Source organism: Mastomys coucha, unplaced genomic scaffold (assembly GCF_008632895.1).
Source record: "Mastomys coucha isolate ucsf_1 unplaced genomic scaffold, UCSF_Mcou_1 pScaffold16, whole genome shotgun sequence".
Taxonomy (NCBI): domain Eukaryota; kingdom Metazoa; phylum Chordata; class Mammalia; order Rodentia; family Muridae; genus Mastomys; species Mastomys coucha.
In genome coordinates, this window is record NW_022196898.1 from 80,562,299 (window position 1) to 80,577,462 (window position 15,164).

The 15,164-nt window shown below is 38.7% G+C and overlaps 1 protein-coding gene across 1 annotated transcript in view; it reads right to left on the reverse strand.

Moving 5' to 3' along the window:
- The window catches only part of Arhgef38 (Rho guanine nucleotide exchange factor 38), a 106,226-nt gene that overhangs the window by 53,474 nt on the left and 37,588 nt on the right, over nt 1-15,164 (reverse strand). Inside the window, exon 3 of the mRNA XM_031376174.1 lies at nt 1,356-1,479. Within this exon, the coding sequence (XP_031232034.1) occupies nt 1,356-1,479 (124 nt within the window). The remainder of the gene's footprint in view (nt 1-1,355; nt 1,480-15,164) is intronic.

The window sequence follows — 15,164 nt, forward strand, 5'->3', positions numbered from 1 at the left end:
CAAATATACCTTCCAGGGCCACCAGAACAATGGGAGCAGCTTATAGCTAGTGTTCAGGGCCATGTGTCCTCATTGTATCAGCCAGTGCCCTGCACATGGCACTCCAAAGTGCTAGGAAAGGAAACAGGCTGATTACAGTTTCCTGTGTGCTGTACTACTTAGCTCAGTTAAGAGCCAGGCCTTTCACAGCTTACCATAAAACAGGCTGCATTAGGGTTGAGGTACTATGATTTTCTATTTTGTTTTCAGGATCGTCTGTCCTTTTCCCATGTCCCCAGATATATTCCACACTCCTCCTTTACAGGATCCTTCACACCAGCTTAATCCCTTCTCGTCTTCTAAGCACACCTGCTATTCTCTTAATACTAAGTGGATAAAAAAATATCCAAACATCTCTTGTTCAACCTGTAACATGCTTGTCAAAATATTACTGATGCCTTTATACGTATACAATATCTTATAGTCCTTCCTTGACCATTATCCAAAATGTTCTCATTAGTGGTCATTTTATAAAACCTTGTCACAGTAAAATATATATATATATATATATGCACACATAAGGCTATTAAGAGTGAAGTGGAGGGCTGGCGAGATGGCTCAGCGGGTAAGAGCACTGACTGCTCTTCCAAAGGTCCTGAGTTCGGATCCCAGCAACATGGTGGTTCACAACCACCCATAAAGAGATTGGATGCCCTCTTCTGGTGTGTCTGAAGACAGCTGCAGTGTATTACACCGGAGCAAGCTGGGTGAAGCGAGCAGAGCTGGAGGGAGCGGAGCTGGCAGAGGTCCTGAGTTCAATTCCCAGCAGCCATGCACATGATGGCTCACAGCCATCTGTACAGCTACAGTGTACTCATACACACAAAATAAATAAACAAATAAAAAAGAGTGAAGTGGAAAACATTGAAAATATAGATGTCTAAGTTGGAGATCATAGACTTCTCATGTAAAATATTTACAATTTAAAAATCAGTCAATTCTTAGAGTAAAGATAAAAAAAAAATCCATGGTGACTGAACTCGGGATAGCTATTAAAATAGTTAGTTCTTTAAGGACCAAGGAAGTACAAGCTATAAAATCAAATGAAAGACCATCTGGAAAGCAGAGAGACTGAAAATTACAAAACAAATTCTGTCTGCTCAGTGCTATGGAGGGACCTCAGCACATGGCTATAAATCCATTTGGAGATAAATGGCGAGTTTGTATGATTACAATGAGTCTTAAGATGGATCCAGCATTTATATATCTCCTGGGAAGCTTTGAGAGTCAGAAACATAAAACCAAAGTACCAGGGGGGTGTTATTAAAATACTATTTCCTGTTGCATTATAGAACTCAAGGAGAGAATAAACATACCGATTACTTGCATGGCCGGTTCCACGTCTGTTGTGGCCTCTTCCAACAAGGACAGTAGCTTAGCTGATATTTGATGCACAGATTCAATGTTGCTAAACAGGCTCTCCACGTCCAGCCTGTCAATCTGAAGAAGTAGAAACACTGAGCTGAGCGACAGCTGATGGAAGAGAACTACTGTGTGTGGCTCTTCCTCCAGCTAAACAGTGAGGATTTTACCTGCCTCGCCCTCCTCTGTGGACATGCTCATCTAGGGTTTCTAAATGTAAATGTATAGCTTAAATGTGTAGATTTTCATAATGAAAACTGTGATGGTGTGTTATAGCTCTGTATTAAACAACAACAAAAACATTTGACTTGTGTGTATAGGTGTATTTCTCAGTTCAAACCGGAATAGGAAGATTTGGACCTAGTAGTGTTTTTATTAAGTGCCCTCTATGGAAACACGTGCCACTGAACTGGGTTGCAGTGATGGCTCGGTGGTTAAGAGCACTTGTTGCTCTTCCAGAAGACCTAAGTTCAAATATAAGCACCCACATCAGACTGCTCATAACTTCCTGTAACTCCAGATTCAGGGCAACTGACACCTTCTTCTGTCCTCTGTGGGTACCTGAATACAAGTGTCATAGCATACATATCACAGAAAAAAATTAAAAATAGAATATCTTATCTCTTTCTCAGTAGAAACCAGACCATATCCTTTCCAAATAACTATTTTAAAGCCGTTTTAAACAACAGATGTTCTAAAAGTGATAACAAATAAATCTGCTGGGCAACTTCTTGCTCTTTTTCTTTGATATAAATATGCTAATTAGGGATTTCTCATATGTTATAATTTCATGCCTATTCTCAAAAATCAGTGTGATTTTATACTCTATTATATGTTCCTCATAAAAATCTTATATATTCATCTTTCATCAAATATTTCCTGGTTACCTTCTGTGTCCTCAGAAATTTGACAGAAGAGAAATCCTATCATAAAGAATGATTAGTAGAGAGAGGGGTAGGCAAGTATGTTCAATAATCTGAGTGTGCTGAGACATGCACTCTGATTTGGTCTTGAAAATATTTTACTTTTTAAAATCAACTTCAGTTTATTCAGGATACAGCTACATTGATGTAGGATCAGCTGAGATTAGGATTCAACAAAGAACAAGAATCAGTGCCATTTGTCCATCATTTATTGTGCTATAAGTCATGGATGTGTAGATCAGTAAAGTTACCTTGGAGGAGCTCCAATGGCAACGAACAGAGTTGTTGAAAGAGGTCAACAAAATCAGACAAGACAGGCACCAAGTCCAGCGTGGTGGGGGTTACTAACAATGGGCACAGGCAAGACCTAGACCTAGGTCCCAGAAGATGGCTCAGTGGGTAAAGTGCTTGATCTGAAAGCATGAAGACTTGTGTTTGCAACAGTGCTCTTAAATAGCAAGGTGTGGTGATGTATGCTTGCAATTCCAGTACCAATGTGGCAAAGACAGGAGAATCTCCAGGCTCACTGACCAGCCAGTGTAACCTGATAGGATCCATGAGGTTCAGATTGTATTATAGCAGTGGTTCTCGGCCTTCCTAATGCTGCAACCCTTTAATACAGTTCCTTATGTTGTGCTGACCCCATCATATAATTGTTATCATTGCTAGTTCACAACTGTTATTTCGCTACTGTTTTGAATTTTAATATAAATATATGTGTTTTCTGATGGTCTTAGGTGACCCTTGTGAAAGGGTCATTTGACCCCCAAAAGGGGTCTTGACCAAATGGTTAAGAACAGCTGTAATAGAGTTTGTCTAAAAAAAAAAAAGGGTAAAGAGCTATCAAGGAAGATACCTACACCTACATCCCACCTCCTACCTCTGACTTCCATTCACACCTTTACTATATGCATCACACACACACACAGAGAGAGAGAGAGAGAGAGAGAGAGAGAGAGAGAGAGAGAGAGAGAGAGAGAGAGAGAGGATTGGGGAAGAGGAGGGGCGAATGGAGGAAGAGAGGATGGAGGGGATCAGAGAAAGCTGGTGGGATTCTTCAGGTGAAGGATGGAGATTTTGTCATCAAAGTCTATTAGAGCAGAGTGTATTAGTACTGCTCTGTTTTGGAGGTCAGTCAGTCTATCCATATTGTATATGTGTGTTATTTTGGTAAGCACATCCTCTCACTAAAGTTGGAAGAATGGCTTCACACCACACCTTTGCCAAACGACCATGATTGTACTGGTTATTTCTTATGCTACACACTATACTTTATATATTTCTTTCAAATATATATATTCCTCAGTCTATGTCATTAGCACTGTCCTCAAAGCACCTCTAATGGAGGCTTAGACCCAGGAGTGAAGTCCACGTGCTAGGAGACCATTGTGTCCCCTCCCATTTAAACATTTTTGTACTAATGGCCATTTAACTTAACAAATTTTGGCTAAGGTTTTCTATCAGTCAAATTAGGAACAACTAATAATTTTCTTAAAAAGAAATCCAAAAGGTCAACTGCAGATTCATTTGACATCAAATTCATAAATCACTTATTTTGATCTAAAATGAGAGACCCTTTTTCTAACTACCTTTGTTTTGTATTGAGACACAGCCATGGCTATCCCGGAACTCCTATGTAGACCAGGCAGCACTTGAACTCACAGAGACTTGTTTTCCTCTGCTGCTAGAATGTGGGGGCTGAGTGCCAGGATGCAAGCTTCACTAACTACTTTTATGTGTTTATTACAACTGAGGATATAGGTCAATGGCAAAGTACTTACATCAGTGTGTGTGAAGTCCTGAATTTGGTTCCTAGCACTGAGAAAAATATTTCAGAAATTACCTGGATCTCCGCACTAGTCACTACATGGCAGTTGCAATCAATGTTGGCTTTTAGGGTCTTTATCCCAGGGTCTCCAAGAGGAAAAGGTTTGAATTAAGCATTCAAGAGGAAAAGGTTTGTGTGGCTTTTTTGCATAAATCGAGGAACGTTTGGAGTTTCTGTTTTCTATAGTAAGAAGTGTATTTAGTATAACATAAAATGTGTGGAAGGACATGACAGCTATTGGCTCTTTTGTTAGTTAACATATATGACATTATTATTTAATAATTATTATCAACTGGCCAAAGTTATATTGACCTACTATACTAGTTATCTTAAAATTTTACCTACTATGTCAGGCAGAAATAAAATGTGACTTATTTTAAATGCACTGGTTGCTATTTATTTGAAAGATATCTCTGGGGGTGTGACACTTTAATTTCCTCCTTTACCTGTTTATAAGGTAGTGTTTAGATAGGATTTATACGCTGCCCATATTATTGTGCTGTGCTGTGCAGTCTTGACTTTGTCAACTTGATGTGCTTTAATTCTTTTCTTTCACTTGCCCCTCTATCTTCTCTGTAAGGTATGATCCATCTTGAAGGCACGCACACTAAAGCAAGGTGCCATGGAGGAAGTCATACATGGATACTAAGACAGACTATGACTTTGTGGTTCTCCACCCTCGTGCCACTATGACTTTGTGGTCACCCTCCACCCACGTGAAGGTCAGCAAGTGCCACTCACAAGCACGTTGCCATTTCTGGACTTCTTCAGTTTCTGCTGACTTTCCCCAAGTTGTCATTTCTACCTTTACCTGCCAAGGTCGCTATCCTGTATATCTAATTTAGATTATAAATCCATTAGCAAGAATCTCATACTATATTCTATCTATAATCTTAGCTCAGTGCAACAAATTCTGAACAACAGAAACTCAGTTTTTAATTCCATTTCTTCCTGAAGGACAGAAAGGATTAAAACATCAATTGGCCTGGTTTCAATCCTATCACCACGGGCCCTTGGGGATTCTGTGAATCATAAAATGAATTCACATCCAGGCACGGCTGTGCTAAGGAACAAACAAACATCTGGTCCAAATCGGCTTTTAAAAGTGATAGATGGTTTTACGATTACTGTTATAAATTCATGGAAACATCCACATATATTTATTAATCATTTACTCAAAACAGGAAATGCTCTAAGAGCTTGAAATCAAATTCTACTTTAAATGGATTAAAATTTACTTTTGAAAAAAAGTTTAAGCAAACACTATTTTAAGAAAAATCAATAAATGGTAATTCAGAGCTACAAAACATAGAAATTAAAGGTCACTGTTTACAGTGACAATTTAATGTGTTGTTTTTGCAGGGGTGTTCATGGTGGGATACACATCAAATAGAGTGTTCCCATCACATCCAAATCATTACTAGGTCTCAAACCAGGTAGTGTGATAGTTCTATTTGCTATTTTTGTTTGTTTGTTTGTTTAAAGGTACTTTGGCCACCCATGGTATTTTATAGTTTCATAAAAATTTTGACATTTTTTTCTACTTTTGAGAAAAATATCTCTGGAGTTTTGATAAATATTGCTTTATGCTGCATAGACATTTTAAGGACTACATTTTCTATCTCAGGAATACTTAGTGTCTTTCTATTTATCTCTGCCATCTTCAGATCTTATCAATATTTTAGAGTTTCAGTGATTTTTAAATATATCATTACATTTTAGTAAGCCAACCAATGTAGTGTTGACATAAATCTAGACACATAACCCAAGAAGCAAAACAGGAGGCCCAGAGACAGACCTCACGTTTATGGGCAATCAATTTTAAGAAGCAGTGGAACAGAGACAATCTCCTCATTAATGTGCTAAGAAAACCAACTAATCACTCTGCAAAAATCTACTTAAAATAGACTAAAGGCTCAAAAATAGAACCTTAGTTAAAAATGAACAAAGGAATAGACACTCTCCAAAGGAAAAAACTAATATCCAAAAGGTGTTTGTAAAACTGCTCAACCTAACAAATCATTACAAAGAATGCAGAATAAAGACCCCAGTGATAAATCCTATCTGTTAGGATAGTCAAAGGATAAGGGATTAAAGGTACAAGTATTGATGAGGATGTGGAGGGAAGGAAGTCCCATCCACTGGTGGTAAGAATGCAAATTAATTTATCCACTATAGAGAACTGGGGGGGGGGGGGAAGGGAGCTCATATGATCCAGGACCTCGCTTCAAAATTATATCCAAAAGAACTGGTAACAGAATGTCAGACAGGTACAGCATCATGTTCCCGTATCATTCACAATAATCAAGAAATACATGTCCAATAGACACGTCTATCCAATGGATAAATGGATAAATTATGTTATGTATTTGCCTGGTGGTATATTATGCATCCTTTAAAACATTATGAAATCTGTCATTTGTGAAAATGTGGATGAACTTGGGTATTATGATAACTGGAATAAATCTATTGTAGCACAAATGCCACACAGTTTAATTAGAAAGTTTAACAATGTCAAATTTGCAGAATACAGAGTAAAACTATCCTGGTTAACTTTTAAGAATTCCTTGTCAAAGTCATAAAGTTTTACATAGAAAGAACAAGTTGAAGAGATCCACTGATTATCATATATATTATGATATATACCTGAAAACTGCTGAGAGAGTGAATTTTCAGTGTTCTTATTGAATACAAAGATACATTATTGAGGTAATGCAGCCATTTCACAATGTAAGCATATATCAAGATAGCATGTTTCTAACCATAAATATACATAAGGACTTGTTTTTCAATTAAAAAGTAAAAAAATTTAAAACAGTGAATTTGTACCTCTCTGGGTATGATATATGTCTAAATATAAAGTTCTCAGTAGATGAAAATAGATTTGTGAAATTGTATTAATTCAAAGGTTATAGTAACTGATAAAGAATTACTTTGTACCACATAGGAAGGAACCTGGCAATTCCTTCCTTAATTTTTCTGTTTTCATATCATGGTCTAAGCTTTTGCATTTACTTAAAAATGTTTCGTCCCCATAGACATGGTGCCCATTTAAATGTTTGCCATCTCTCTGTCCTCTCTTTTGTATTTAAGAGGAGTGACAAGAACCCTAGATCCTTAATCCTATCTGGCTCTCTGGAATTCTCTGGTCAATCACCTCTTTTTGCTGTGGTAGGGATGTTACCTAGCTGACCAATCAATCAGGTTATCATTAGATTTGTTACAATCAGAACACTTCCCAATTAATAAGTTCAAATCTTCCATCCAAAGTTAACGGAATCAGAGATGAGGTCTGTGGTGGGATGGATGAGAAATGTCCCCCCTAGGCTTAGGGATCGGAACAGGTGGTCCCCTGTTGGTGGCGCTGTTGGAGGAGGCCTGGGACTCTTAGAAGGCAGAGCTATGTGGGAGGAAGTTCCTTACTAGGGCATCAGTCCTCTCTAGTTCTCTCTGCTGTCCGTTTATGGGTTGAAGATGTAACACCTTAGCTTGCTACTCTGGTGGGTCTCCCCTGCTATGATGGAACTCTCCTTCTGGAACCATAAGATAAATTCTTCATAAATCATTTTTCGTCATAATGTTTTAGTTAGTTTTTGAAATTTCAACATGATAAACTATGGCATAAAAATGCATTTTTTTTTTGTTTTAATTTTGTTAAGAAGTCTCCTGACTTCTCGCAGAGTCTCCCACTCTTCTGTATCCACCCAACTCCATGGTCATGGAGATTTATCATAGCAATTAAAAGTAACTGTACCAGGCCATTGTGACATTGCTCAGTCATTGGGGTGGTGCTCCCATGGATGCTATTAATTTTATAAAAAGAGACCTGGTAGAGGCTCTTTTTTTTGTTATTTTGCTTTATTTTATTTTGTCATGTAGAGATATAGACACAAGGCAGGGGACTAGAAAGGTTCTATCACCAGAGATTGGATCTATTGGAACTTCAATTCTGGACTTACAAACTTGAAGACTGTGAGAAAAAAAATGTTCTCTTACTTAAGCCACAGTTTATGGTATTTTACTAACATAAATGGATAATATGTAGCTGTGAAGTAGAAACATCTAGTTTCATTGGAAAATCAGTTATGTGAAATGATGTTTTACTGGGGCGCACAGTTGAAAGGGTGTTTTGCTGAAGCAGACATGGGAAAGAATATGTTTTTTGTTTGTTTGTTTTGTTCTTTTGTTGCTGTTGTTTTGTTTGCCCTGTTATCTTTGTGTAGAACATTGCTGTGGTAGAGGCTGTATAGAGAGGAAAGCTACACCTGACAAGATCATGTTAGCCCATGGAAGCAATCCTTGCCAAAGGAAGGCATCTTTCCCATCTAAACTAACTGGTTGTGTTTACTTAATCTAGTTTGGACTTTTTAAAAATCACATAACCAAATAGGACTAATATAATATTAATCCTCAGCCGAAACTTATGATCACCAAGGAAGATTCCGTGCTTATTTGTTAGACATTTTCTCACATACCTTTATCAGTCTTTCAAAAACTATTTTAATTGTGTAACTTATAGAATGATGTAATAATTTAATACACACACATAGTGTGTATAGGTTAAATTGGGTTTAAAACTTAAAATGAAATTCTGATTATCAGGTAAGGACTTCCTCACACTCTGAGCACAGTATGATACTGCATACATTCATGGGATCTGTATGAATCAAACCAGGGTATAATACTGTCATCTCCTTATTCCTATTTGTATTTGGAGAGTTCAGGCTACTCTCTTATGGGTAATTATAAAATATGTGATTTATTGCTGTGAACTCAGATCCCTCCCCACTGCTGTTCCTCCAGAACTAGAATGAACTAGCTCTGACTGCTCATGGGTACTCATTGTCCTCCTATGAAGCTTGCCTGAGCAAGAACATGCAGAATTGGTCCTTCTGTGTTTGACTGATTTCTCTCAACATTACTTCCCCACTCCTGTACACTTTCCTGAAAATAAGAGAATGACATTCTGTTTCTATGGCTGGATAAAGCCTCTGGGTGTGTATAAACTACCATTTCCCACTTGCTGAGGTTTAAACGGGAATGTCCCATATAGACTCCTATGTTTGAGCCACAATTTACCCCCTTATGTTTCTTCTGATCACATACTCGTCACAGCAATGAGAAAAGTTAACTTATACACTATTGGCCTGTGAAGGCTGATTATAAATCTAAGCCTATTGCACAAAGTACAGCAATGGAAGTAGCCATGCAAATGTTGCTGATATCATGTTCTTTGAATATATGCCCAGAAGAGAGGTTATGGATCATATGGGAGCTGTAGCTTAGTTTCTTGAGGAACTCATTGCTGTTCTTACGGTGCATGCTATAAGTCACACTGCTGGCAGCAGTGTGTGGGATTTCCCCTTTTCCTCCACGTGACTTTTATTTTCCACCACAGCCTTCTTACTGGGGTGAGGTCATGCCCCATCATATGTTTTACTTAAACTTCTGTCCTCATTGATGAAATCGGACTTTTTTTCATAAAATTGTTGGCTAACTGAATTTTTTTTGAGAAACAGTTATTCATCTTTTACCTAATTTTAATTGAATTATATTTTTATTTATTGAGTTTTGAAAGTTCCTCACATACTTTCTATCTCCGTCTTTTGTCAAAGTGGTATGTTATGGTGATTTTCCTTGTTTTGTAGGTCTGTCTTAATTCCCTTAGATGTTTCTTTTGTTTGTCTGTGACTTTGCATTACCCTCTTGATTATATTATATTGAAGCCCTTGTACAGATACATATATATTACATATATAAGTTATTAATATTATATTTATATTGAAGTTCATTGCATATTTTATAAATGTTATTGTTTATAATTATTAATTTTTTGTCTTGCTGTCAAAATGAATTTTTCTCAATATATTTGCCTTTCTTAGTTATTCTAATGCCCCACTGTTTCTCCTGTATTTCTTTAAGGGAGTTATTCATGTCCTTCTTAAGTTCCTCTATCAGCATTGTGAGATATGATTTTAGACCCAATTCTTACTTTTCCAGTGTTTTGGGATATCCAGGACTTGCTGCAGTGGGAGTACTAGGTTCTGATGAAGCCAAGTAGTCTTGATTCCTGTTGGTAGGACTCTTGCGTTTGCCTTTCGCCATCTCTTGATTTTTGGTGTTAGATGTTCTTAGTGTCTCTGACTAGAGCTTGTCCTGTCCCTGCTGTCCTGCAAGTCCCCTACGACTCCTGGGGCCTGTGCCTCCCAGCTGGCTGCTCCCGCCTTAGAAACTTATCTGAGAGAAAATGGTGCCTCTCACCCTAGCCTCTGGGTTAAGGCGCTCCCTGGAGGTTGGCCCTCCACTTGCAGTGAAGGGGCAGAGAAGGTCGCTGATCCACCTCTGTCATTCGGAAGCTGAGAGGATCCTGTCCCTGCTGCCCTGCAACTCCCCTGTGACTCCTGGGACCTGTGCCTACAGGCTGGCTGCTCCCATCTTAGAAACAGAGAGAAAATCTGCCCCACTGTTTTTAATATAGTGTTGTGTATGCACACAATTATTCAATAAAAATTTGGTCATTTAAATTAAGTTGAATGTCTACAATTAAAATTTCTTTTTGTGGAAGCTCATTAAAACTCTTTTATCATCCCACTGATCTCTGGATAACAAATAGGTAAGTATCAAAATTAGCTAAGGGAAAAAAATCTAATTTGATTCTTCAAGTGATCATGTTAAGTGACTATTTCATAATGTCCTACTTAGATCTAGCTACAAAGGCAACTGTGGCACTTAGCTTGGTTGTTTGTATTATGTGGGAAATTTACAGACAGAACCAAGCCTTCTCCTTAGTTTACACTTGGCAAGTGTCTATTTGTTCCTTTCTGTTTAATAACAAACACTTGAAATGGGTGACTCAGTTTAAATCAAACAAGTCGTAAGAAAGAACAGCTAAGCGCTCTCAGGTGTCATACCAACTCCCACCAGTAACACTAAACCTGAAGACTGGCAACAGTCTGGAAACAGACTCCTGAAATAATAAGCTATTTGCATCAAAGCTGTTCATAAGCCTTGCAGAAAATTAACGATGCATAGATTTAAAAAAAAAAGAAAGTAAAATCCCCCATCATTCACCGAAGAGTAAACACTGATAGTTTTAGGTACATTCTTCAGAACTCTGTGTAGGGTGGGGTGGTTGGATATGCACACCTGTTCAAAGGAGGTGTATAGTACAATTAGAAATCTCCAAACTTCACATAGGCATTATTTCCTACCATCGGTCCCTCACTCAAAACTAGTCAGTGGGAGGATTGTGTGGAAACAGTGTGGGTTTCTTTGTCAAGTTACTACATCTACTACTCTTAAGTGGATCCTGGGCATCAAACCTTGATCATCTTCATGGTTATTACTTTATGATACAGTTCATAAGTATAAAGACTCATTTTGGGTTACTAATGTTTGCAGGGATTTTACTGAGTTCTGGGAGGGCTGGAGAGATGGCTCAACAGTTAGAGCAGTTGCTATACAGTCATGAGAACTGGAGTTTAGATCCCATCACACACATGATGATCTTGCTGTTCCCAAAAGGCCTGCAACTCCAGTTATAATGAGGACAGAGGCAGGGGGACCTTTTGGGCTTTCTGGCTTCAGTCTAGCTCAACAACAACAACAACAACAACAACAATGTAATCCCAGAATCAGGGCAAGACCTTGACTCAAAGAAACAGGCAGAGAGCAGTAGAGAAGGACACTACGCACCCTCTTCTAGACTCTGCATGGCAATGTGGGTGCACATACTCACACACATATGTATATACACTCTCATACACAGACATAAATAAATCTTTTTTTTTAAACCAAGTCATCAATACTGGTTTTCCTTTTTTTTTCCTTTTTTTAGATTTATTTATTTATTTTATGCATATGAATATGCCACCATTGCTTTCTTCAGACACACTAGAAGAGGGCATCGGACCCCATTACAGATGGTTGTGAGCCACCATGTGGTTGCTAGGAATTGAACTCAGGACCTCTGGAAGAGCATTCGGTGCTCTTAACCACTGAGCCATCTCTCCACCCCAATACTGGTTTTCTTAATGTTCAGTCATTACAATTCCTGATCTCAAGTTTTAGTTTAGGCTTCTAATTTTATTATCAAAATCATGACACACGTCACATCCCCAGATTCACACACAGAATATGTACGTAATACTTGTAGAACACAAAAAGAAGCAAATAACGTTGCTTTTAAAAAATGATAACTGTTTTCAACCAAATGCTTCTGGAATCTGGTAATAGGACGGCTCCAGTGATTATATTTGAAGACATTTGGTAATAAATGTAGAGTTGAATGAAGTAAATTTGAACTCTTTTGGACTTGTTCTAGCCATTACTATTACAGTTCAAATGGGTGTCATCTGACTTGATCTCACAGATATTGAGTCCCATACCCTTCCCTAAAGAAGTTCCGTGTACTGACTTATAAGGCCTAGATGTATGCACACGCTAGCACATTCCATTATTAACCCAGAAACTCCAGTGCCGTTGCAGCTGAAATAAGTACAGTGCAAAAAGGAACAGAGCAGAGGACACACACACACACACACACACACACACACACACACACAATACAGACTTGAGAAGTAGAATTCCGGGGGACATTCTCAGCAGAAAGAACTGCCTCTTAGTTGAGAGGAAGAGTCAGAGGAGGGAACTATTTACAGAACGTGGGAACAGAGGAAGTTGGCGTGAAACCCTGGCAGGCACGGTGCTTGGATGACTCTTTACTGCGGCATTCACTTAGACAGTTGGCTTCTAGATTACAAGGTCTTTCAGGCTAAACTAGCTATTATTTCATTGGGTTTCTCAAAACCACCGGTTTGTATGTGTGAAATGTCTTGCGGAGAAACCAGATTCCAAGTGGCTGATTAAGTCATCCTATGAGCCTAGTCTCTATCGCAAGTCTCGCAGCCAGCCTGGTAGCTAAGCAGACAAGTTACCCAACGACCGCCAGAAGCTCTCTGGGACAGAAGTTCAGAATTGGATGCACTGACATTGGACAGACTGACAGAACGCGGGAAAGAGGGAGCTCTTCAGGAAATCTCAATGAAAGAGAAAGGATGGAGCCACGAAAATGAAGAAAGACTAGATCAGAGATTGGTCAAGCTCGAGGAGTCCTGAGTGAATAGGCCCACTTCAGAATCTTCTGAATAACAGAAAATTAAACTGCTTGCAGTGATATTGTGGAGTGCAGTGGGGGCGTTGCCTAAGCAACTAGATGAAAGGTGCTAAAATTTACTGGTATGAAATAGGTTTCAAGGCCTGTGTTTATTGCTATATAAGTGAATACTCGAAACTGGGCAGTTTATAAAGAACAGTGATATATGTCTTCTAGTTCTGGAGTGTAGGGAAGCTGGTGAGGATATCAGTTCTGTGTCATCCCATGCAAGGAAGTGGAAGAGAAGAAGAAAATACATGAAAGAGAGATCTATAAACTATTTTTAAAAAATAACCCCCCTTCCATAACAGCATTCATCTCACCCAGGAGAGCAGAGCCTCTCGCAGTGAATTAGTCTTTCCAACACTGTTGCACTGAGGATTAAGCATCCAACACATGAACTTCAGGGGATGTATGTAACTGGAGACAGGAGAGGTGTTCAAGGGAACCAGGAAATTAGTTCTGAGCATGTTGAATTTGAGGTGCCTTGTAGTCACCAAGCAGTGATTTAAGCAAGAAGTTGGATAAACAGAATAGGACTTCCTTCAGGGCAGCATGAGGACTGAGGTTTGCCACTCATCAGAATAGAACTGGGACTTGTAGCCATAGAACCAGGTCAGATACCCAAAGGGTGGCCATAGACTAAGAAAGTCACATCTGAGCCCAGAACTATACTAGTGTTTAGAGACAAGGTCAATCAATAAAGGGATGGATAACAGGCAGCTGCAGAAATGGGGCGGCAGCAGGCTGTAGTTTCTGCTGAGTGAACCAAATAGGTCGGGAAAGTAAGCATTTCCCCTGCTAATGTCTAAAGCCGCTGTTCGCTGCATAGCTAATTAGGGTAACGAATCATGAACTGCCTTCTGTTGTGATCATTTCTGATGTCATCGTGAAATATATTGGCAATTGTTTGTGGGTCTATGTGCTTAAGAGGCATTTTCTTGACCTCTTATAGACTCTTAGGGCAGGATCATGGCACACACTCATGGGATATCCATACAGGGTTCAAAAGCAGGCATTAGGCACAATAGGATGTTGACAAGCCTTAACCATGGAGTTTGTATACTCAACTACAGAGTCACATTGTCCATGGAATATTGCCAAGTCAATCAGGCTGGAAGGGATCTGTCCCCTCTCTGAACTCCAGCGTGCCTATCACGCATTGTCTTGCTTTATAGCTTCTCATAACTGAGAGAAACCTATCACCTCTAACTACTGCTCCTAAGGAATAGTTTTCATACTAGCAACTGAATTTTATATAATTTTATGTCCGTCAACGACCTAAAATTAATTAATTCATTGATTCGTGAAGTCATTAACCTTGTCTGTGCCTACAGTGCTGAGTTAAAAGTCATTATTAAAAATGCTTTCAAGTATTTCTGTCTGAACCCCTGCTGTTTCTGTTTGTTTCTGCTTTTTGTACTAGAGATTGAACTTGGGGCTATATTCATGTTGGGCAAACGCTCTTCCATTGAGGTGTATCCCTTATTATTTTTATATTGAGACAGGATCTCACTAGATCTTACCAGTGCTGAACTTGAACTCATAATGTAGCCTAGGCGAGTCTTAATATTACAGTCTGCCCAACTCAGGGCATCACACATATGTTCCATCACATCTATACATATAATCCATCCTAGATTATCATTCTTAACTTTTAACTGAATATGTAAAGTTTCCATTGTTCCTGGTCCAATGTTACTGTCTTGAATTTGAGATTTGTGGCTCTTGTACTGACACACATGTCTACACTGATCTACATCCAAGTAAGCCTGCCATAAGTTCACAGGCTTTTCATTTGGGAGATTTTTGTGCTTATTATCATAATCATAGCCAGTGGAATTTCATTGCTTATCTT